General features: G+C 52.2%; 2 protein-coding genes across 10 annotated transcripts; both read left to right on the forward strand.

The window, feature by feature from the left end:
• The first annotated feature begins 3,544 nt into the window (after positions 1–3,544).
• ICAM3 (intercellular adhesion molecule 3) lies at positions 3,545–9,048 on the forward strand. 2 transcript variants are annotated; one of them, XM_016153535.2, is made up of 8 exons: positions 3,552–3,722; positions 3,844–3,935; positions 4,521–4,784; positions 6,896–7,201; positions 7,520–7,804; positions 8,068–8,322; positions 8,434–8,682; positions 8,769–9,048. In XM_016153535.2, exons 2-8 carry the CDS (start codon positions 3,854–3,856, stop codon positions 8,960–8,962), a joined length of 1,635 nt encoding a protein of 544 aa, XP_016009021.1. In that variant the 5' UTR covers positions 3,552–3,722; positions 3,844–3,853; the 3' UTR covers positions 8,963–9,048. The 2 variants fall into 2 exon arrangements, with proteins under 2 accessions (XP_016009022.1, XP_016009021.1); XM_016153536.2 differs by lacking the exon at positions 8,068–8,322 and having other exon boundaries at positions 3,545–3,935.
• Positions 9,049–9,161: 113 nt separating this feature from the next.
• Positions 9,162–23,373, forward strand: RAVER1 (ribonucleoprotein, PTB binding 1). Of its 8 annotated transcripts, none has more exons than XM_016153487.2 (13): positions 9,162–9,535; positions 11,080–11,146; positions 13,344–13,813; positions 17,386–17,577; positions 17,746–17,875; positions 18,220–18,326; positions 19,090–19,198; positions 19,508–19,719; positions 19,805–20,098; positions 20,860–20,934; positions 21,424–21,564; positions 21,944–22,027; positions 22,112–23,373. In XM_016153487.2, the coding sequence occupies exons 1-13, from the start codon at positions 9,266–9,268 to the stop codon at positions 22,256–22,258; spliced, it is 2,298 nt and encodes a 765-aa protein (XP_016008973.1). In that variant the 5' UTR covers positions 9,162–9,265; the 3' UTR covers positions 22,259–23,373. The 8 variants fall into 8 exon arrangements, with proteins under 8 accessions (XP_016008973.1, XP_016008976.1, XP_016008974.1 ...); XM_016153490.2 differs by having other exon boundaries at positions 19,111–19,198; XM_016153488.2 differs by having other exon boundaries at positions 18,232–18,326.
• Positions 23,374–23,382: the final 9 nt, after the last annotated feature.

A 23,382-nucleotide genomic window follows, 5' to 3' on the forward strand; every position in this document is an offset into this window, starting at 1 on the left:
AGAGACATTTTATCCAGATACAAGGAAATCTGCACACACATTACGCTTTCCCATCTTTTGCAAGAATAGTAGCATGTGCAACTATACGGAGCTATAGTCTGTATCCTTGCTATTTTTTTCCCCCCACATTATAGGTCTTGGAGATGGTCCCTTATATCCGGGCAGACATTTCCTTGTTCTATTTGCTGGTTGTGTTATAGTCCAACATTTCAATGATGGACTATAACACAACCAGCAAATAGAACAAGGAAATGTTAATGTAGTCATTTCTAATCCTTTGCCATGCCCAAGGTGCTGCTGCAGTGAGTAACTGTGTGCACATTGTTTCACCTGCGTTCAAGGGGATCTGTAGGACAAATGTCCAGCTGCTTGCAGGATCTAACCTGGCAATTGGGAAAGACGTTGCCATGAGGATATGTTTTGGTATTCGATAGGACATATCTTTCTCCTTTTTTTAAAAAAAAAAAAAATTATCTTGGCTTAGTCTTGCACTTAACCAACAGCCAGCCCCAAGTTTCCAACACCCATGGCCAGTCGCGTTTCAACTCTACCCCTGCCACCGGATCATTCTGAAGCAAATCCCAGATATATCATTTTATCCGTAAAAACTTCCATATGTACCTCAAAAAGATGTAACCATGAACAGTAACTACAACATTATTATCACACCTAAAAAGTTCCTGACTATCACTATGTAGCCTGTGATTTCCCCAAATGTCCCTTAAATATCAGGTGTTTGCTTTTTACAGTTTGTTCAAATAAAAACCCATACAAGGTCCACATGCTGCATCTGGCTGAGGGCCAGTTCCTTTAAGTTCTGACGGGTTCCTCTTCCTCTTTATTTTCCCCCTTGCAACATAGCTGTGGAGGAAACGGGGTTGTTTATCTTGTAGACTTTGTCAGTCTGATGTGGTCCTTGCAGTGTAGTTTTAATGCATTCCTGTCCTCATGGTGACCAAACAATGGTCAGGTTCGGTTTCCATTTTTTGGCAAGGCTCTCACAGAGGGCATCATGCCCTCTCAGTAGGCAGTACTCAAAGTCTGCTTGTCCCTCTTTTTGTGACATGAACAGCCATCTAGACTATCAGGGAATAGTTTTTATTTTCTAATATTTCACTATTTTAAACTGATAAACATACAGAAAAGTTGGAAGAATAGTACTATGAACACCTCTGGATTCCTCAATTACCATGTTACTGTGTCTCTCCATCTATCCCTTCTTCTGCCTGCCCATCAGTTCATCTCATGTTTTGGATACAAATTAAAATAAGTGTGTGTGTGTGTGTGTGTGTGTGTGTGTGTGAACATACATAATATAAATCTTATCACTTTATTCATTTTTAAGTGTATGATCCAGTGGCATTAAATATATTCACAATATTATATAACCAACACCACTATGGATTTACAAAACTTTTTCATCTTCCCAAACAGCAACTGTCCACATTCAACCCTAATCCCTCATTCCCCTCCTCCCTCAAATCCTGGTAACCACCATTTTACTTCATGGATTTTTCTATCCTAGCAACCTCATATGAGTGGAATATTTGTCCTTTTGTATCTGGCAATTTCCTTTCTTTTTAAGGCTCAATAATATTCTATTGTATGGATAAATCACATTTTGTTTATCCAGTCATCTGCTGATGGGCACTTGGGTTTCTACCTTTTGGCTAGTGTGAATAATGCTGCTGTGAACATTGGTGTGCAAGTATCTGTTTGAGTCCCTGCTTTCAATTTTTTAGGAGATGAATTGCTGGATAATTCTATGTTTAACATTTTTAGGAAAAACCAAAGTTTTCTATTTGTACCAGCAAAATACGAGGGTTCCAGTTGCTCCACATCCTCACCAATACTTGCTATTTTCTGGTTTGTTGTGTTTTTTGTTGGTAGCCATCCTAACAGGTATGAAGTGCTATCTCATTGTGGTTTCGATGTGCATTTTCCTAATGGCTAGTGTGATATCAAGCAACTTTTCGTGTATTTATTGGCCATTTGTATAGCTTCTTTGGTAAAATATCTATTTAAGTCTGTCAGCTGAAAAATAATATTGACTAGGTGTTTCATCACCAGAAAGGACTTATTTGGGAAAAAGAAAAAGTTGCAACCCATTCCATGCAGACATGGCAAGCCACGTGCACATTCTGGCCTGTGTGCCAAGATGGATGGGTATTTATGTCAGGGAAAAGGAAGTTAAGGGAAGAGGAAGTTAGAACCATCAAGCTTTATATTATAAACATAGCATTCCTCCCTCAGGGTTTTTCCATGTAGGTTTCTCAGGACTACACAGAGTGTGAGAACTTCCATAAGCCCCAGCTTCCCCCAGATACCCTCCTGATTGATTACGTTTGCTTAAAATTTCAGTTAGTTTTTATCAAGTCCTTTGGGCATTTTTAATTTTTTGTCATTGTTGTTGTAGCTGAGTTGTTGAGTTCTTTATAATCCCTCATCAGATGTATTATTTACAAATACTTTTGATTTCAGTTTTAGTTTCCCTCTCAGCACCATGTGGGAAATGGATGGGGGTCAAGGCAGCAGAGGAGACCCCTGATTGGAGGGGGCGTGGCCTCAAATGGGATGCGGATGAATGCTGGGTGCTTTTGGGGCCCTCAATATGGTGCCTCTCTGGAGCTCAGATCAGACGAACAGGAGGTGAGCTGGAGGCCCAAGAGATGGAGCCCATGGAGATGGGAGTGGCCACCTGAACCCCCAGTCCCTTCTCCTGAGATGAAGAGACCAGCTGCCTGGAGGGAAGGGCAAGGGGGAATGAGGACAAGGGTAAGGACTAGTTACAAGTAGCATTCTCTTTATTTTTTTATTTATTTTTTTGGTAAACTTTGTTAACAAAATCAAGTTTCAAGTGTACAACTTAACAATGCAATATTTATATTGCATTGTGTGTTCCCCTCCCATAGTTAGATTTCTTTCTATCACCACATATTTGACACCTTTTACCCCATCTGCCTCCCTCATCCCTCTTCCATCCCTACCCTCTGGTAACCACCAGTCTATTGTCCATGTCACAAGTAGCATTCTTGACAGACAGTTCAGGATTCAGCTGTCCCCCAAACACCCCACTTCAGCTCTGTGCACAGAAAATGGGAGGCATCTCCCAAGATCTTCAAAGGTGGTGAGACATCCCCCCCACCTCGCCCCGCCAAGATCTTTAAATGTAAAGAGCCCTACAGGAGCCATTCTGGCGGCCAACACAGAGCCTGGCACAAGTGCCCAATAAATGTGGGCTCTGTTCATTTTCATGGCTTCACTCATCTTATGGGTTCCCTCTTTCTCACCTCCAAATATTCGTCCTCCAAGAATCTTGAGGTCTCACACTAACCCCTTGAGGCCCTGCTTAGAAGTCCCCCATTGTCCCCTTAAAATGTTTCCTTGAAATCCCACCTTATCACTTCAAGAACGATGTCTGGAGGCCCCCCATTAGCTTCTTTAGAAACAGAACACCCCCTTCGCCTAGGTTCAATGGGAAGGAAGTGTCTCAACCCCTTCCCGCCTCCCCCCTCCTCCTGGCTTCTCAATACTGAGAACAAAGGAAGATGATTGTGTTAGCATTTCCTGTGGGTTCATTTGGGGGCCAGCAGTATAACCGAGGTCCACCCTCTCAGACATTCACCAGTGCCCTCTATCTCATTGGGCCCCACTTGGATCCCCTACTCTGGACCTCTTGGGCCACAGAGTATCCCCTCTGCCTCTCCCCAGGCCTGAGCAAGGTGCAGCTCCTGGATATCTGCAATCTTAACTGCTGACTGTGCTTCCGTTCCATCCCCTGGGCGGTCCCTCCTACTCCTCACTGCCCTGCCCAGTACCACATTAAGGCACTTTCCTCCACAGGCTGGCCACCATGGTGCCCTTGGCGCCACTACCTGGAGCCTGCTGGACTCCACTCATCTCACTGCTTCTGGTCTGCTGTCTGCTGCCCCTAGGTGAGACCAGTCAAGGTGGGGAGGGCTGGAGTTGGGGGACTGGTAGAAGGTAGGGGAACAAAGAAATCCAAGATCCCCAAATCCTGCTGCTGCGGTTCTCTGCAAATACTGTTTTAAACAGATCTGACAGGGAGTTGACCAGTGTCATGGAAAGGTGAGGCTCCTTCACTCAGCCTTCTGGGCTCCCTGAGGCCCCGTCCCTGCATGTGATTTGTCCCACCCACACCCCCAACTCTCTCTCTCTCCCAGCTATACCTTCGACTTCTGTCTACTCACTTCCCTCTGCCAGAATCATTCTTCCCTTTCACTTGGCTAACCCTACTTACCCTTCAAATCTGGCCATAGTGGCCTGCTCCAGGAAGCTTTCCCGACTCACTTCCTCCTATAGGCTCCTATGGTCTCCCCTGGCCTCCCTCCAAGCTCTTTCCCATCCCTGATCTAGCATGTTTTCCCCACTGGACTGAGAGCACCATGAAGACAGAGACCATTATATCTCAGGCCAAGGAAGTGATGGATGGTAGGGCCTGAAGGTGGGGGGCTGGGGAGTACTGGATCAACAAGCAGAATTTCTCTCTGTTCCCCCAGGTGCCCAGGGACAGTTCTCACTGCGGGTAGAGCCCCAGGACATGGTGATATCTGCTGGAGGGTCCCTCTTGATAAACTGCAGTACAGATTGCCCCCATCCTAAATCCATCACCGTGGAGACTTACCTATTCAAGGAGACAGTGGGCAGTGGCCTGGGCTGGGAAGCCTTCCAGCTCAGCAATGTGACTGGTGACAGCAAGGTCCTCTGTTCTGGCTTCTGCAATGGCTCCCAGATAACAGGCTCTTCCAACATCACAGTGTACAGTGAGTGGGTATGCCTGGAGGTAGAGCCTGCCTCAGGCAGTGGTGGGGATGGACGGCCAGCAGCACAGGGGTGGGCCTTGAGTTTGCAGTGTGAGTGCGTGTGTATGTAAGAGAGACAGAGACACAGACGTGCATCTCAACCATATGCCAGGGCAGTAGTGTGAAATCAATTTATTTCTGTCACGACATTTAAAAAATGGTAGTTCATGTCTTTCATTTATTACTTGTATTTTATGGCAGGTAATAAATTAATGGGGTTCCAAAATCAAAAAGTATTAAAAGGTATTTCAAATCCCCATTTCCCTAGCACTGCTGCCTGTGGCCACTGTTTTAAGTGTTGAAACCCACATAGGTGCTGATTTAATCCTTACAAAAGCTCCAAGGCAGCAGTTGGGGTGGGGTGGATGGGGGTGGTGCATGGGGGTACACTTATGAGCCTCATTTCACAGCTGAAGAAACTGAGGCTCAGTGGGGTGGAGTCGCTTGCCAGGGTTCACAGCCCATGAACAGAGAGGCTGGTAGTCCAGCCCCCAGGCCATGTTCTTAACATGTGACATCTCCTTCCCCAGACCATTTATTCCCACGGTACTGGTTTCTTGTGGATCCTTCCAAAAGTTTTTCTGCATTTAAATACGACAGGCTAGACAATAGCACAAAACATCACCCCTGGTGCCTACCATTTTGTGAAGCCTTTATAGATAGGTGTAGTGTATAACTGTGTGTATGTTCCTGTGTAGGTACCAGTGTCTATGCACATCTACTTGTGTACCTACACGTGTCTGTGGTTATGTATGTCATTACGTGTCTGTCCGAGTATACATGTATATTGTTAGTGTGTGCCCATGTCTATGTCTCTCCTTGTTTATCTCTGTGGGTGACGATTATGTGTTGGTATCCAGACCTGTGTGTGAGCATATATGGTTGTGTCAATATGTGTTGATGTGTGTCTTTGTGTATAGTTCTGTGTAATACGTGCATTTATGTGTATGTCCCTGTTCTGTGTCTGTGAGGTGCCTCCCTATGTCAAGTGATGTGCGGGAGCCTACTGATCCTGGCTCATGAGATCCAACTGTACTCATCTCTTCCCAACTCTGTCTCACATTGAGCAGCCTGTAATCAGCCACAGCGGGAGTATTTATACTGCAGAAATTGGGAAATGCTCCCTGCTGGAACTTCCCCACCCCTTCTCTGAGAGCCCAAGCATTACCAGCATTTGCCAGCATACCACTATTCCTGACCAGCAGTGCCCAAGGTTAAGATAGAGGCATCCTTGTTAAATATTCTAAATAAGATATTATTTTTCATAGTATCCAGTTTGTGGGCCTCTGTGTGACAGGTTCAGATGCAGGCTTGAGTTTCTGAGGGTGAGAGTGGTGCCCATGAGGTCAAGGTCCATGTGCCTGTTAGTGGCACTGTAGCTGCAGCTGGGAGAGGACCCAGCCTGGGGCTATCAAGTCTCCCATAACTGTGCCAGAGCACCCTGACAGGTTGCCACAAACTGTGGGAGAGGCCAAGGCCAGAGTCCGGGCCAGAAGCTGGGAGGAGGACCAGGGGAGTCCCTAGATGTGACATCAAAGAGGCAGGTGGACGCACGAGTCGAGTTTACGGGGCCCACATTCTAACCCCGGGTTCTGTGGCTTCCTGGCTGTGTGTCCCTTGGGCAGATCAGCTCTCTGGACCTCAGGTTTCTCCATCCATAAAAGGGAATCATAGAGGAAATTTTACTCAGTTGCTACATGAATGAAGGTGGATGACTGAATGACACCTGAAAAGTCTAAGGAAAGCTCTAAATAAATAAGAACTTTTATAATTACTATTAATATCATAAGAGGTCGTAACTGTGAGTGCCCCCCTTTTTTTTCTTAACCGTGAGATTCTTGGCAGCGGCAGATTTATTTTTTTCAGTACCTGACAAAGTGTCTGACAAAACCGGAAATCATGATGCTAATAACAATAGCAAACACTTTCACTGGCCCATGTTTAAGCTTTCTAGGGTAATCAACTCAGCTCACAGTTCCGCACTGGGCCACTCTCTGCTTCTCTTCACTCCAAGGAGAGGGGGTTGCAGGTTTAGCTTATAAATTCTGTTTTCCCCTTCCTCCCCCCACCAGGGTTTCCGAAGCGTGTGGAGCTGGCACCCCTGCCACCCTGGCAGCCTGTGGGTGAAAACTTCACCCTGCGCTGCCAGGTGGAGGGAGGGGCACCCCAGGCCCACCTCTCCGCGGTGCTGCTCCGCGGGGAGGAGGAGCTAAGTCGGCAGCTGGCAGTGGGGGAGTCTACTGAAGTCTTAGCCACGGTGCTAGCAGGCAGAGATGATCACGGTGCCAATTTCTCTTGCCGCTGGGAACTGGACCTGCGGCCCCAAGGGCTGGGGCTGTTCCAGAACAGCTCGGCCCCCAGGCAGCTCCGAACCTTCGGTGAGGGAAGAACTGTGGACGGTGTTGGGTGAGGAGCTGAGCCAAAGGAGTGCCCTGGCAGCGGGGCTCCTGAGAATGGGGTGGCCTGGACCTCAAGGGCTTGTGCGAAGGCATGCCCTTGGGCCACTGGGCGGGGTGGCCTCAAATGGGAGACCCCTGCCATGAGGACTTTGGAGAATTTGGGAAGGGGATGGTCCAGGCCAAAAGGTATCCCGGGAAAGAGAGACCCTGGTTGGGGGCTGGGTATGAGTGTATCACAGGAAAAAGGGCGTTCACGGCTGTATGAGACCTCCAGCTCACACCCACTCTTCTCCCCAGTCTTGCCTGTAACGCCCCCGCGCCTCATTGTCCCTCGGCTCTTGGAGGTGGGAACATCTAGGCCTGTAGACTGCACGCTGGATGGACTGTTTCCGGCCTCAGAGGCCCAGGTCCAACTGGTGCTGGGGGACCAGATGCTGAATTCCTCAGTCTCGAGCCAAGGGGACACGCTCACCGCCACCGCCACAGCCACAGCAAACACAGAGGAGGGAGCCCGGGAGATTGTCTGCAACGTGACCCTGGGGGGCGAGAGCCGGGAAACCCGACAGAACCTGACAATATACAGTAAGAACAAGCAGGGCTTAAAACAGCTGAAGAGAAGAGGGTGGGGCTTCATTAGCCAAAGAGGCGCGGCACACGGGAAGCAGACAAGCCGGGGCCTGGGCCGCCAGAGTGGGAGGATTCGCAGTGTGGGCGAGGCCTAAGTAACCCAAAACGTATACCCTGAGTACCCCAAGTTGGGCGGGCCGCGAAGTACACGAAAGGCACTGCCGGGATACCCCTAAATGGCATGGTCAGCAAACTCCAGAGCAATGCCCCTCCTTTAGGCTTCTGGGGGCCCATCATGAACCTGAGTGAGCCCACCGTCCCTGAAGGGACCACAGTGAATGTGACTTGCGCAGCTGGAACCCGAGTCCAGGTCGCGCTGGACGGAGTTCCGGCCAAGGGCCCAGGTCATCTCGTCCAGTTTCAGTTAAACGCCACAGAGAAGGATGACAGGCGCAGTTTTTTCTGCAAAGCCACCCTTGAGGTGGATGGGATGATCTTGCACAGGAATAGGAGCATCCAGCTGCGTGTCCTGTGTGAGTAGATCACTCTGACCTTTAATCTCTTGCTTCCCTGGTTTGGAAAGAACTGATTATCCCTTACCCCTTTGTGCCTCGGGTATGTCTGATCATTTGGTGGTCCCACAGACGGTCCCAAGATTGACCCGGCCAAATGTCCTCAGCACTTGATGTGGAAAGAAAGGAGGATCCATGTCCTGCAGTGCCAGGCACGGGGCAACCCAGACCCCCAGCTACTATGTTTGCAGAAAAGCTCTGGGTTCCAGGTGCCTGTCGGGATCCCATTCCGCGTCACATTAAACTACAGTGGTACCTACTTCTGCCGGGCGACCAGCTCCCAGGGCACACAGACACTGACTGTGCTGATGAACATTCAGGGTGAGTCAAGTCAGGGCCGCCGGGATAAAAGGGCATGACCAGGAGGGGCCGAGGTCCAAGTTTTTACTTCTCGCTTCTCTACACAGTTCGGAAACCTCTCTCCGTCACCATCGCCATGGTGGTGTTAACAATCCTCGGCTTCGTGATCATCACCGCAGCCTTGGTGTACGTCTTCTGGGTGCGGAAGCAAAATGCCATCTACCATGTGAATCAGGGGAGCAGCTGGTTGCCCCTGACGTCTAAACAGCCCCACGAGGCGCTGGGGGAGGAACCATCCTGAGCCTCAAGCAACCGGGATACTGGGTCAAAGACAACAGGGATTTGCCTGTATCCTCAGGTTCTGCAATAAAGCCCTCAAAATCGGTAGTCTGTGGCTTAATTCCACCTGTGCAGAGAGGTTCTGCCACTATGCTGTGCGGCCTTTGAGAGATACCTCAGCGGCGGAAAGGGGAAGTAGCTATGGCGCCCAGACAGGGCTTGAACTCTAAGAGGCGGGCTGATATTTAGCTAATGAGCTGAGGGAGTTGAGAAGGAGGCGGGGCTTATCCTGACCAATAGGCGAACGCGCCCTCACTGCCGCTCTATGCCGCTCCGCCCCGGCTCGCTGGTCCCAGAAGGCGTCGGGTTTCCCAAGATGGCGGCCGACGTGTCCGTTACTCACCGGCCGCCGCTGCACCCGGAGGCTGGGGCCGAGCCTGAAGCCAACGATGCCACGGAGCGTCGGGCGCCCGAGGAAGAACTGCTGCCGCTAGATCCAGAAGAGATCAGGAAACGACTGGAACACACCGAGCGCCAGTTCCGTAACCGCCGCAAGATACTGATCCGGGGCCTCCCAGGGGACGTGACCAACCAGGTATGGGGGGGGCGGTGTGGGAGCGTGGCGGGAAATACCACCGTGCGCGTGCGCGGGGGAACCCGGGCAACACCAACACTGGCGTGGCGCGGGGGGAAGCGTCTGGATTCACGCGGGGTTGGGAGAGAACAAGAGCGGGTTGTGGGGGGGGGGCGTGGATGGAGGGAGAAACCAACTTTGGACTGAGGGAGGATGTTGCTAGGGGCGACCACAGGCATGGACGAGACCAAGTGATTGAAGTGGGCGGGGAATGGAAGGGGGCGGGCAGTTTTAGCTAAATTGGAGAATTGTGTATGGGCAGCTAGACTGGGACTGTGGAAATAGGAACGCCAGTTGCTCCCTGCTATGATTGTGTTTTTTCTCATTCTCCTCTACCATGGGGTGGCGAGACCTTATAGCCAGCAATTTCAGAGCTTGCTAGAGTGTGCCTTTCCTTAGCACGCGTTTATTAACTTCCCTTAAGAAATAGATCGGAAAGTTGTAGCAGCTCCTGAGGCCTCTCTTTCCCAAAAGCTCCAGGATTAATTTGACAAAATGGGGTCTTCTGCCCTCAGCCCACAAACCTGAAGGAAAAGAGGGACCAGTGTTTTGTGGAGTCCCACCCCCCTCTCTGACTAAGGGTCCCCTTCTCTTGGGGCCCCTATAGCACAGGGCTTTTCAGTGCTCTTTGGACCCAAGGAGATTGCATCTGGTCGGCCCTGCCCTGCAATGGTGGAATGAGTTCTTTCTTCCTGTTACTGAGAATTCCTGCTCTCTGGCCCACCAGCACATCTGCCACTGGTTTACTCTGCCTGTATGTGAGCACATGGCTGAGGGGGTCCCAGAGTGTTGGGAGGGGCATGACATGGCGACAAATCTGTGGTGGGTGCCACCAAGCATGGTTTGGTTTGTTTCTAGAGCCGATCCTCCTAGCGCCTGCCATCTCTCAGCTGGGAACATGCTGTCTCTCCTGCAGGGTCCACAGTGTGTCTGGTACAAGCAGGCCCCAGAGCCTTGCCCCCTCACCTGGCTTGCAAGAAGGCAGCCCTGTCAGCAAGAGGGAATTGGGAGTTATATGAAGCCACAAAATGTGGGTGTAAAGTACATAGGGTCCCCAGTCAGGTACCCCTGGGTGGCATTCCTGCTGCTGCATGGACCAACTCCATGACTTTTGACAGCTTCCTTCACTTCTCTAAGCCTCAATTTCTAATCCGAAAAAGGGTTTGTTAACAACCTAACTTGTAATGTTGGAAAGAGTCAGTCTGGCCAACAGAGCCACACAGGTTAAACAACTTCCCTAGGGGCATATGGCAGAGCTGAGACTTGGACCCACCTGGCTCTCTAAGAGTGTATTGTGTTGGTTAAGAGCATGGGGCCTGCAGTTGGACTCTGAATGCCACCACTGCCAGGTATGGCTTCAGTGGTCTTGCGCAAGTTACTGATCTGAGCCTCAGTTTTCTCCTTTGTAACTGACCTACTTTCATAACTGGTCCAAGTGAATGTGGCACTGGTTTGCTCTCTTAAGCCCCTGGTGACTCCCTGTCCTTTGGCTTCTGTCTCCGCAGGAAGTGCACGACCTGCTCAGCGACTATGAGCTCAAGTACTGTTTTGTGGACAAATACAAAGGGACAGGTTTGTGGGGCTGTGGGGCGGGCTAGCGACTAGGGGTGACAGTCCTTGAACCTGGGAGTGTTCTGGCCCAGTCTCCTCTCCTGAACTTTGGGCCCAATATTGTACCTAGGCCAGCACAGGACATACTGTTGCCCCAATCTTTCCCTTGTCCCGGGTGCCCATCATGGGACATCCTTGATATTCCTTTTCCATTCTGCTCATCCAGATACCTGAGCATTGGACTCTCCCACTTCCCACACCATGCCTCCCAACCAGCCAGAACAATTGGTGCTCCTCCATCTCTGCCAAAATGGCACCCTTCCTTTGGCCTCTCTGCCTCCATGATTTCATGCCTATGCTTGCCCTGTCTCAGGCAGCCAGGGCTGATCAAATCTAATCAGTTTGATTGCAAATCTGATCAAACCTAATTCTAACCCTGACCATTCTTTCTCCTTAAAACTTCCCTGAGGTTTCTCCTGACACTATCTTGCAAGGATGTGCCCCAGCCTTGCCATCTCCTTGGGTGCCTATGAGCTTTTAGGCTGTTCCCTCTGCCACTGTTCTTAACTGTCTCTTCTTCAATCCAGGAAGCAACAGGCACAGCTCATGGTTCCCTGAGCACGCTCTCCCATCATAGCATTGACCACCCTGGGCTGTCATTGCTGGCTCACTAACCTGCCTCCTGCACTGAGTGGGAGTAGGTCTTGTCAGCCTTGGCCACCCCTGCCTCACATGTGGGAGGCCCTCAGTGTGTGTCTGTGCCCTCTAGGCGTTATGCTGGGTGTTCAGACTTCCCAGGGCCTTTGCTTGCAATCTGTAACATGGGTGAGAAGGAGGTGAGGACAGGTGGCTCCTTGAGACCTACCTGGTAGTTGGGGTAGCAGTTAAGATCTTGGGCCCTAGAGGCAAATGGATCTAGGTTTGAGTCATGGTCTGTCCTCACTCTGTGGCCATAGACAAGTGATTCACCCTTCCTGAGCTTCAGTTTTCCCACGAGCAAATTGAGCATGACCTGCTTGGGGTGACAATGGGGCTAAACACCTTAAAATACCTAATAAGGCTTTGAGTGCCAGGTACCTGGTAAGTGCTTAGTAAACATTGGCAGGGGCTATAAGTCAACTGTATACTGAGCATTTCATATATATGTGTGTCAGGTATCGAGGATCCAGAGGTTAATGGACTCTTTCTTTCATATTGCCTTTTAATAAATACTTATTGAGCATCAGTATGTGCTGGGCCATGAGGACACAGCTGTGAAACAAACAGACAGTCTATTCTGGGGAGGAGGCTGTTATTCATTCAACAGCAGATATGAAGGTGAAGTGGTTATGGGACCAGAGGCTACAGGGTTCTGTGGGAGCCCAGAGCTGTCAGGGTAGGCTTCAAGAGGGAAGTGATGTTTGCAGTTAGCTTGGAGGGTGGGCCAGACTTAACCAGGTGAAGAGGGAAAATCAGGTACAAAGGCCCATGGGGCCAGGCCTCACAGACTCCCCTGGCCTTTGCAGTGAGAAGCCCTTGGACAAGGGCATGGCACAGTCTGATTATCATTTTGAAAAGCTCCCTGTGGCCCTTGAGTAGATAGCAAACCAAGAGCAGCTGCAGGACTGAGGCTGAGGTAGGGGCTCAGATGCGAGGTATTGGTGGCCTGGAAAAGTGGTGAGGAAGGGTGTGAAGAACGGGGCTCTGGAGTCTGCCTGCTTGGGTTGAAGTCCAGGCTCCTCTGCTAAGGCAGGGAGTCACTGCTCTGGACTCATTTCCTTGTTGACACAGTGATGGTTATGAGGAGTAAGTTATTCTCATTTGACAGGTGGGGAAACTGGGACCCCAAAGCCACTCAGGGGCTGGAGTTGAAACTCAGGCTCCAGTGATCACATGCTTAACCACTGCCCTTTGTGCCATTCACGTCATGCACATAGTTCCTATGTGTCACCAGGCAGGTGCACAGTAGGTAAGAGGCTAGGTGAGCTCACAAGTAGGGGAGTACTGCTGCAGGTTGTGAATGGGTAGGGGTGAGGGCAGGGAACAGGCCTCCTGGAGGTAGGAGGCACCTGTGTGAATTGCTCAAGGCTGGCAACTGACCAACAGTTGGGCCTGAAATGATCTGGTTGGTCATTATTCTAAGGCTACACATGATTTAGAGGGAGGTGGGGTAGACTGCCATGGGGTGGAAGGGCAGGCCCTCAGGGTTCCCGCTGATCCATGCCCCTTCCTGCTGCAGCCTTTGTGACTCTGCTGAATGGGGAGCAGGCCGAAGCCGCCATTAGCACCTTCCACCAGAGTCGCCTGCGGGAGCGCGAGCTGTCGGTGCAGCTGCAGCCCACGGATGCCCTGCTCTGCGTGGCCAACCTGCCCCCTAGCCTCACACAGCAGCAGTTCGAGGAGTTGGTACGGCCCTTTGGCAGCTTGGAGCGCTGCTTCCTGGTCTACAGCGAGCGCACTGGCCACTCCAAGGGCTATGGCTTCGCTGAGTACATGAAGAAGGACTCAGCTGCCCGTGCCAAGTCGGACCTGCTAGGCAAGCCACTGGGCCCACGCACCCTCTACGTGCACTGGACAGATGCAGGGCAGCTGACGCCGGTCCTGCTCCACTCCCGCTGCCTCTGTGTTGACCGTCTGCCACCTGGCTTCAATGATGTGGATGCCCTGTGCCGGGCACTATCGGTTGTCCATGTACCAACCTTCTGTCAGGTGAGCCTATGCCCAGAGTAGGGGTCAAAAGAGCAGGTGCCAGGCCCAGAGCACCTGGGAGGGGTCTTTTGGAGTCACCTACCCTCTCTAATCTCCTGGGTCCCTTTTCAGTAAAGCCTTGACAACACTTTGAATAGGGTTCTTGCTAGGTCACATGGTTCACTGGATGCCATGGCGCTCAGACAATGGCCAGATGACTGGTGTTTGAATCCCCACGCTCCCTCTGGTGACTGACTTAACCGTGCTGGCCTCAGTCTACCTCTGTGAAGTGCAGGCAAGGCTACCTTTGTAAAAGTTGGGCACAAGGCTTGTTCACCCCTCATTCACTTTCACTTTTTGCATGCATCAGATGTTTGTTGATCAACTACTGGGTTCCCAGTCCCAGGTCCCAGGTCCTAGGTCCCAGGTCTGGCATTGAGGCTGCTCTGGAGAAGCCCACAGTTTGTGTAAGCCTTGAGATCAGGAAGCAGACTTGACCAGGTCCCACCCCTGCTCTGTGACCCTAGGCACGTCACTTGGTGACTGAGCCTCAGTTTCCTTCATAAGAAGAGATTTGGTCCTCACCCATTGGTTTTAAAGACAAGCACTGGTTCATGCAAGTCACATTTATCAGGAACTTCCATATGTATGCCCAGCCCTGTGACAGGCGCATTGGGTCAGATCCAGCCCTCAGAAGGAAAGCACCAGATGGCCTTCCCTACGGACCCCTAGGGCAGACATTCCTTCAGCACTTACTGGGTTCTGAACACATTCTTTTAGTCCCATTATCCTGTAACAACCTGAGAGGCAGGTATTATCTACATTTTCAGGTGGGGACACTGAGGCACAGAAGGGTCAAGAGACATGCTCCAGGGTCATACAGCAAGTTCATGGCAGAACCAGGATTGGAACACTGCATCCTGGCTTCAAAGCCGCAGGCCAGCCTGGAGGAGGATGGTGTTTGGCTCAGCTCTGTGGTCTTGGATGGGACCTACTCCTCTCGTATAAATAGGTGTTAGGGCCTGGGGAATCAGACATCTGTAGGACCCCTCTCCTTGCTCCCTCAGGGTTCATTCATGCTCCTGCACCTACTTCGTCCCAGGCCCTGGGTGGGGCCCAGGACATAGATGAATTAGCTTGGCAGCCACCTCCTTGTGTGGTGGTTGAGGTTGGCAAGGCCACGACCAACTATAAGTTCTGTCTCTGAGTCTCAGTTTCCCCCTCAGGAAATGGGCTTAGCAGTGCTTCGTGATGGGCTATTGTGAATGGCTGTCTTTTCATTTCTCCATTTAAGTTAGGCGCCCTGCTTGAATGGAGGCTGGGCTCCAAAGTCAGACAGTTTGAGGTTTGAGCCTCAATTCCCCTATGTAGAAGCAAGGCCACCCTGGTTGCCCTTTGACCCCTCTGAGTCTTTATCTATAAGATGGGAGTGATTGTGAGAAGATGTCCTCCGGGACTTGGTATGGGGCGTGGCCAGAGGCGGGTTGATAGAGACAACCCACCCTGCCTGGGCACTCAGAGCATATTCTGAGCCCTGGCCAACAGCCTCTTTGAGCTGCTGTGCCTTCCTGCCCCTGTTTAGCATCTTATAGAATCCCCACAACCACCTTAAGATGGGTACAATTGTTGCCCCATCTTACAGATGAGGAAACCAAGGGCCAGAGATGGGCATATGCAGGGACCTGCCCAGGTGGTCAGCCAGCCAGTTAGAGTAGGCTGGGAGTCAAGGTCAGGTAGCTGACTCTCGGGCCCACACTCATAACTGGGTGCCTCTGCCTCCCAAGATGGCTGGATGCCAAGTTTGGAGTTTGCTGTCCCCCGGGGGGGGGTTCCTTTATTTTTAACATAATCAATATGAGACTGCCAAGAAGATTCCATAGCAACCCACTCTAATGCACTTTGTCATATATTTACAGGACAATTCGTATATTGTAACTGCTTTATTCCATTACGAAGCTGCTTAAAAATACATGAATGGTATAGATGTGTAAAGCATGTTTCACAAGACCTGTGTGTTACAAAAAGCCTTTTCTGTTTTTATTTTCCGAATGGGGAGTCCAATCCTGTTTGGAAATTCAACACATTTTGTGGTAAAGGCTTCTTCCTGGCCCCTCAGCACTTTAATGCAGCCCCTGCTCACGCCAGTTTGTTGTGTCCTAGCAAAATTTTATTATCTGTTTGCAACAAGTTCATGTGTATGTTCCTGTTCCTGCATTCCTCTTTTCTTTCTTTCTTTTTCTTTTTCTTTTTGCATTTATCTTTTCTTGACCCAATTATTACCATGCTTGTGTTGGTTTGGTTTTTCTACTCACTTTGTCTTGGGCATCTTTCCATGTTGAGACATGAAAACTTTTTTTAATTCTTTTTGCGGGTGCTCCATATTCCATTTTATGGACTCTGTGCTGTTCCCTGCAGGTGGACATTGCATTAGTACTAGACCACGCCACAGCCGTCCATGCATCACTTGGAACCCAGAGGAATGATATTGGTTCTTGGGACAGCCATTGCCATGCTGAGGCAGCCATTTCCATTAAGGGGGTCATAGCCTCTCCTTATTTGATCCCAGCTCCAGCTCTGTGGCCTGGATAAGCGGGATTGCCCCTCTCTGAGTCTCAGTTTTCTCATCTGCAAAATGGGCCTGCTTACAATGCCTGCATCTGAACTCAGTAAAGGGCTTGCTTTGAGACAGTCCCCACCCACAATTCCAGTGTCCACTGTACCCTGAAAACCCAGAGGTTTGTTTCCTGAGTTAGAGGCAGGCTCACTAGCAAAGGACTGATGTGGGGCTGTCTGTGGACTCTGCATCTTGCTGCAGAGTTATTTGTGTTTGATTTTCAGGGAGCCCTGGACCCCACTGGGGGAAACTGAGATATCATATACAGTATGTGTGGTATTCTCTATTTCTCCTCTCCAAAATCTCAGTCCTAGAACACATCTGGCCCAAGGGTCTGGAGGAGAGACTGTGGGTCTAAAGTACCAAATGATCAAAGGGGGTTGAGAAGCCTCTCTGGCCTGCCCATGACCACACCTCTGTTTCCATGGCTCACTACCAGCCTCCAACTAGAGCTCAGAGGCCACCTGCCTTGTTCCTAGGATGTGTATCTTCCCAGCCATGGCTGCAGTATCCATGGCCTGAGGTTCCTTATTTGATGGCCTCCACAGCCACCCAACTCTTTTTCAGTCAGCCCCTCCTCCTCTCACCCCTGCAACCTGAGCTCACCAGTCCCATCTCTGTGCTTTGACTACGCTTGGCAAGCCCAATCAGAGTCCCAAAGTGGTGTTGGCGTGAGGTCCGAGGGAGTTATGAGATGAGTCCCAGCTCCACCCTTCCACTAACTGTATGACCTTAAACATGCTGACCTCTCTAAGTCTCAGTTGCCACCTCTGAAAAATGGGTAGGATGCAGCCTCCCAGGACCACTGAGAAGATGCAGTGAGCTAATACAGGAACAGGGCTTGGAACTGTTGGGCCCAGTATGTACCCCCTCTAGGGGGGTTGCTGTCAGTCGGGATCCACGTCTGTTCACTGTTGTCACTCTGAGAGTGGTCACTGCCCCCCGTGCACTCACATCTGTCTTCCCTTCCCCACCCCAGCTAGCATACGGCCAGGATGGGCAGCTGAAGGGCTTCGCCGTGCTAGAGTATGAGACGGCTGAAATGGCTGAAGAGGCACAGCAGTGGGCGGACGGCTTGGCCCTGGGAGGCAGCCACCTGCGTGTCTCCTTCTGCGCTCCAGGGCCCCCTGGTCGCAGCATGCTGGCTGCACTCATCGCTGCCCAGGCCACAGTGAGTGCGTGCCTGGGGGGTGGGAATGAGGGAGTAGGGGGCCTGGGCCTCCTCCCTCAAGAAATCAGGGCCCCTGGTGGGCACTAGCCAGGCTCTGGGGTCAGGGAGCCATGATGCCCCAACTCTGGCCAGGCAGGCCTCTGAGCCACCCTCCGTTTCTCTCCTCAGGCCCTCAATCGGGGCAAAGGGCTTCTGCCTGAACCTAACATCCTGCAGCTGCTCAACAGCCTGGGGCCCTCCGCTTCCCTCCAGCTGCTGCTCAACCCTCTGCTTCATGGCAACGCGGGGGGCAAGCAGGGTAAGGCAGGTCAAGTGGCAGCGGGCAGGGTCCCCAGCCTCTCAGAACTGGGCTCCTTTCCAAGACTGTTCCCATCTGGGCTCCCAGTAACACGAGCCCCATGAGTAAGGGCTGGGATGAGAGTGGAAGTCACCTGTGAGGGGTCACAGGTGAGAGCGTTGCAGTCTGCAGTGAGGCAGGGTGGTGGAAAGAGGGGCTTTTCTTCCCCCAAGCTGACCCTTCCTTCCTGGGCCATTCCTCCAGCAAGTCGCTTGCCCTCTCTGAGCTTCAGGCCCAGGGCTGTGCAATTGTGGGGTCGGTGGGGAGGGTTTGCTTCCATCCAGGGACCCCTGCCCATTTCCCAGGTCTCCCCCCAGGTCTCCTGGGTGCCCCCCCGGCCATTCCGCTGCTCAACGGGCCCGCCCTGTCCACGGCGCTGCTGCAGCTGGCCCTGCAGACCCAGGGGCAGAAGGTAACCATATTGGGCCCCAGGCTCCCTCCGCGCTCACACACTCCTGCAGCCCCTTTCAGTTTCACACGTGACTCGCACCTGCCAATGGTTCACCCTTGGTCAGGCTGTGAACCATCTGGCTGTGTCCCTGGGGCTCAAAATGGGTCCTGGCCTGTCGCAGGTGTTCAGGGCTCAAGAAGTGATTCATTCCAGGGCAGAAAGTCTTAGCCCCATTCCCTCAGCACACATACACAGAGACACAAAGGTAGACACACCACACCACCCTCTCAATGCACACAGAGACACACACACACACACACACCCATACCACCCTCAGTGTACCAGTTTACACACAGAGACATATACGGGGAGAGATGCACACACACACATGCATTGCCCTGTCTGGTTTGATTCACTGGGGCCAAGTCATGTGTATGTCTGATGGTAACTGACAGAAAGGAGTTTGTGGGCTTGTACCTTTGTGTGGCTAGAAGTGACTGTGCTTCTGTGATAATCAGTGAGAACCGATTATCACTTTGTGTATGTCTGACAGTAACAGACAGTGTGGGGTGACAGGCACTGACATGCTAAGTCTGTATTCCCTGGGTCTCCCCAAGGCCTTGGGTCACCATTGGCTGACTGGATGGGTAATGGCCAGAGTGTCACAGACACTGGAAGACACTGCATGTCTGCATGTGACCAGCTGTGGGCTGGGGTCTGGGTGTGCTGGGCATTGTGACTCCCAAGACCTTGGGCAATGCCTCTCTACTGCCCCCATCTTCAGATGATTGTGCTCTGTCCCCAGAAGCCTGGGATCCTGGGAGACTCTCCCCTGGGCACCCTCCAGCCCGGGGCCCAGCCAGCCAACCCCCTCCTTGGGGAGCTGTCTGCAGGTAACACAGACCTGTCCCCTCATCATTCTTGGCCCCTCCTGCTTCCCCTTTCCTCACATGGTGTGGTAAATGTCCAGCTGTACGGGCTTAGGCAAGTGACCTAACATCTATGGGTTTTCAGTATCCTATCTATTAATTGGGTGTCCACCTGCTGGGGTTTCATGAACATATTGGTAGTTGATGTGCTTATTGGGCTCTGCTCAGTGCCCAGCACGCAGCTGCTGACTTGGTCCAAGCAGAGGCTCAAGGACCCTGAGAGGAAGGGTCTTGTATGGTTGGGCTGCTGACACCTTCTTTTTCTCTCTGTAGGGGGGCCCCTGCCCACAGAGCTGCCACCCCGGCGAGGGAAGCCACCACCCCTGCTGCCACCACTGCTTGGCCCCTCTGGGAGTGACCGGGAAACCATGAGCCTGGGTACCCCAGCAGCCCAGCTCACTCCACCCCCTGCCCCTGTGGGGCTCCTAGGCACTGGCCTCAGAGGCCTCCAGAAAGACAGTGGGCCTCTGCCAACGCCCCCTGGGGTAAGGCCCCACCCTGCACCTAGCCTCCTGCCCTGTGACTTTCCTCCTGTCAGGGGCCCTCACGAATCCAGCCCTTCTACCACAGGTCTCACTGCTGGGGGAGCCTCCCAAGGACTTCCGGATCCCCCTGAACCCCTACTTGAACCTACACAGCCTGCTCCCAGCCAGCAACCTGGCGGGTAAGGAGCCCCGTGGCTGGGGAGGCACTGGGAGAAGCCGCCGCCCAGCTGAGGGCCCCCTGCCTAACCCCCCAGCCTCTGGAGGTGGTGGCAGCAGCAAAGCCTTCCAACTCAAGTCCCGCCTGCTTAGCCCTCTCACCAGCGCCCGCCTGCCCCCTGAACCAGGGCTTCCTGACAGCTATGGCTTTGACTACCCTTCGGTGAGTACCTGCCTACCCTGTGGTCAGCCCTGTGGCTGCTGTGGTCCTTTGTCTCCTGGGAGCAAGTCATTCTCCAAACCAATATTTTTCTGGTACTGACTGTGCCAGGCCAAGTGCTAGGCACACAGTGGGGATCATGTGAACATGGACCCTGTCTTTCAGTCTCTTGTCTGTTTGTCTCTGCACATGAGACCTTGCTTCCTGTCTGCCTTTCTCTCCAAAGAGGCCCTAGGTTGTACTGTTGCTTCTCTTTAGAGACAGGGCTCAGCCCCCTATTTGCCTACTCTTCTCCCCCTTCTCCCCTCTGAGATTCCTGTCTCATTTCATGGAGAACTGCTCCTTCTATGACTGCTCCAACATCTTCCAGGTCAGATGTTGCAAACTGACCACCACAGTCTACCTGTGTTGTTTGACCCACACTGGATTATAAAACATAACTGAAATAAACGCTAATGCCAACACATAAACACTGCAAGCGTTCACAGAATGCAGGTGCCCAGCTTGCCTTGAAAACCCAAACACCTAGCCCCATTGTGGCCACATGCCTTCACAGCAGTCATCTTGGGTCTGAGGTGCAGCCACCGCCTGGGACAGGGCACATTCTTTCTCACTGCCCCACCTAGCAGACCAAACCCATTCACTAGGGTTTGTCCTCTGTTAGAAGGGGCAGACTTCCCTGATGACACCTGTGCTGGGGAATTCAGCTGGAGGTGAGGTTGGTGCAGACTCCAACCCAACATGCTTCTCCCACTTTGATTTAGGATATGGGACCTCGGCGGCTCTTCTCCCACCCACGGGAGCCAGCCCTTGGGCTTCACGGCCTCAGTCGACACAAAGTAAGCCACCCTGTCCATCCCACCTCACCTTCAGTTAGCTTTTGCTGTATAACAAGCAGTTCCACCACTGTGGCTTAGAACAGCAAATGTTTTATTATTTTGCACCATTCTGCACAGCAATGGGTGGGTGGTTCTCTGTAGTCACCTGACAGCTCAGCTTGGGGTCAGCAGTCCCCAGTGCCCTTAGTCATATATCTGGCAGTCAGTACAATGGTGAGGGGGCCTTGGCCAGGGGCCTCGGCTGTGGCTTCTCCACATGGAGCTCACCCTCCAGCAGGCCAGCCTGCACTCATGCACATGGTAGTTGTTCCAGGGTTCCCAGGAAGCAGAAGGGAGGGCAGATGTCTCTGTTTACAGTTGCCATGCTACTGTGCTTTTGGCCAAAGCTAGTCACATGGCAAAGTTCAGAGTTATTTGTTGGAGGAGGGTCACTAAAGGGGGTGGGTACTGCAGCAGTCTCCATCACTGAATCAACCCCCCTCTCTGCAGATGTCTCCTCCGCCCAGTGGCTTTGCAGAACGGAGTGGTGGAGGTGGTGGGGGACCCCTCTCTCACTTTTACTCGGGCTCACCCACATCCTACTTCACCAGCGGCCTGCAGGCTGGCCTCAAGCAGAGCCACCTTAATAAGGTGAGGCACCTCCCCAGCTGACCACAGGTTCCCAGGGACAGCCAGGGTGCAAGGGGACCCTGTGATGTAAGCCACAGCTGGGGTAGCGGCAGAGGTCAGCTTTGCTCAGGCCTGAGCTGAAATAGGCCATCCTCCCCAACCTGTGTGTCTTGTACCTGGTGCTGCCTAGCTTTCTGGGCCTCTGCTTCCTTTCCCAGCAGCTCAGGGGGTGGGTGGTATTAGCCCCAGATGACAGATGAAAAAACTGTCTCAGAATGAGGAAGTAATCTGCCCCCAGTGTCATGGCTAGTAAGCAGCAGAGGCAGGATTTGAACCTGAAATCTGCCTTTGCTTGGGGGGATGTTCCTCTCCCATCCTACCTCTCTCCTATTTCTCCCAGGCAGTCAGTTCTTCCCCACTGGGCTCCGGAGAAGGGCTCCTGGGCCTCAGCCCTGGGCCCAATGGCCACAGCCACCTGCTGAAGGTACAGGTGGGGGTGGAGACATAGGGCTAGGGAACAGTGGCCCTTGGTTGGCCCCTGACCCGCTGTCCCTCCCTCTTTCTCCAGACCCCACTGGGTGGCCAGAAACGCAGCTTTGCCCACCTGCTGCCCTCACCAGAGCCCAGCCCAGAAGGCAGCTATGTGGGCCAGCACTCCCAGGGCCTTGGCGGCCACTACGCAGATTCCTACCTGAAACGCAAGAGGATTTTCTAAGGGGCCAGTGCCAGAGATGCTCCAGGGCCTGCACCGAATCGCTTTTGGGTTTTCTGGTGTTTTGTTTAGTAGGTTTTTTTTTCTTTCTGGTAATAGAAAAATCTCTGAAAGACTGCTGACCAACCCAGCCGGAGCCCAATGAGTATGGGGGAGTCTTGGGGCCACTTTGCATCTTGGGCCTGCTCCCAGCATGGAAACCCTGCAGCCTTAAGAAGGAGAGAGCAGGCCGGGGGCCCTCTCTCCCCATTCGTGTCTGCCTGCATCCGCCTCTCTGGGATTTCTCTCCTGCCTCGTCGCTCCTGTATCTTGGCCTTTTGAGTGCCTTGGAGGTTTCCCTGACCTCCCGTAAGGATCAGAGACTGTCCCCCTTTTTTAACTTTGACAATTGACGATATGTTTCCTTTTCTAATTTTTATTATTTTTTAAACAATCCAGGATGACCCCTAGATCTTATTCCTACCAGGTCCAGTATGTCTGGGCCTCCATTCCACACTTCGGTTTAAAACGCTTTCCTCTTTCTCCCATGTCTGCTGCAGACATAGCTCTCCTCCCCTTGCTTGTCCATTCTGACCTGTACTCCAGCACAGGGTCCCCTGCTCTCTGCCACAGTCCCCTCATCTTCTGATGCCTTAAAGCTGGGCCCCATGGCCAGTGCCTCTCAGACGCCGAGCTCTGGAAGCTTGACTCAGGACCAAACGGCTCTGGCCTGGGGATTGTGTTAGCAAGCCAACCCCACCATCCCTTCCGCCCAGGCCGAGGTGCAGAGACCAGCTTTCTCTGCCATCTTAAACCAGTCCTCCAGCTGTCTGTGGGAATGGGGCACTGTGCATGTTACTGAGCCTCTGCTGACTCCATCCCCAGGCCAGATCCCAGGAGCCAGCCTCCCTTGGGCCCAGTGGGAATCCAACAACTCCATGCAGATAAGCTCTGCCCCTGCTCACCAGCAGGACCTGTTGGCCTGAAGTGACCCTGGGCCCTGCCCCTGGCTGGCCAAACCACCAGCTTTCCTCTCTTTGCTCTAGGGGTCCACATCCACTTCAGGGGGTTTCTCTCCCCAATCCTCTCACACAGATCTTTGCTGAATTAAAGTTTGTAAGTAAATGGTTTTAAAGAAAGTACAGTGG

Source organism: Rousettus aegyptiacus, unplaced genomic scaffold (assembly GCF_014176215.1).
Source record: "Rousettus aegyptiacus isolate mRouAeg1 unplaced genomic scaffold, mRouAeg1.p scaffold_m13_p_16, whole genome shotgun sequence".
Taxonomy (NCBI): domain Eukaryota; kingdom Metazoa; phylum Chordata; class Mammalia; order Chiroptera; family Pteropodidae; genus Rousettus; species Rousettus aegyptiacus.

What these genes read in the sequence shown, in the direction of transcription:
- ICAM3 (XM_016153535.2), top strand. Translation starts at nt 3,854, where the DNA reads ATGGTGCCCTTGGCGCCACTACCTGGAGCCTGCTGGACTCCACTCATC. An exon ending in CAGGCAGCTCCGAACCTTCG is followed by an intron (nt 7,202 to 7,519) that starts GTGAGGGAAGAA and finishes TCTTCTCCCCAG; the next exon opens with TCTTGCCTGTAACGCCCCCG. An exon ending in ACAGAACCTGACAATATACA is followed by an intron (nt 7,805 to 8,067) that starts GTAAGAACAAGC and finishes CCCCTCCTTTAG; the next exon opens with GCTTCTGGGGGCCCATCATG.
- RAVER1 (XM_016153487.2), top strand. Translation starts at nt 9,266, where the DNA reads ATGCCGCTCCGCCCCGGCTCGCTGGTCCCAGAAGGCGTCGGGTTTCCC. An exon ending in TCATCGCTGCCCAGGCCACA is followed by an intron (nt 17,578 to 17,745) that starts GTGAGTGCGTGC and finishes TTCTCTCCTCAG; the next exon opens with GCCCTCAATCGGGGCAAAGG. An exon ending in CCTTGGGGAGCTGTCTGCAG is followed by an intron (nt 19,199 to 19,507) that starts GTAACACAGACC and finishes TTCTCTCTGTAG; the next exon opens with GGGGGCCCCTGCCCACAGAG.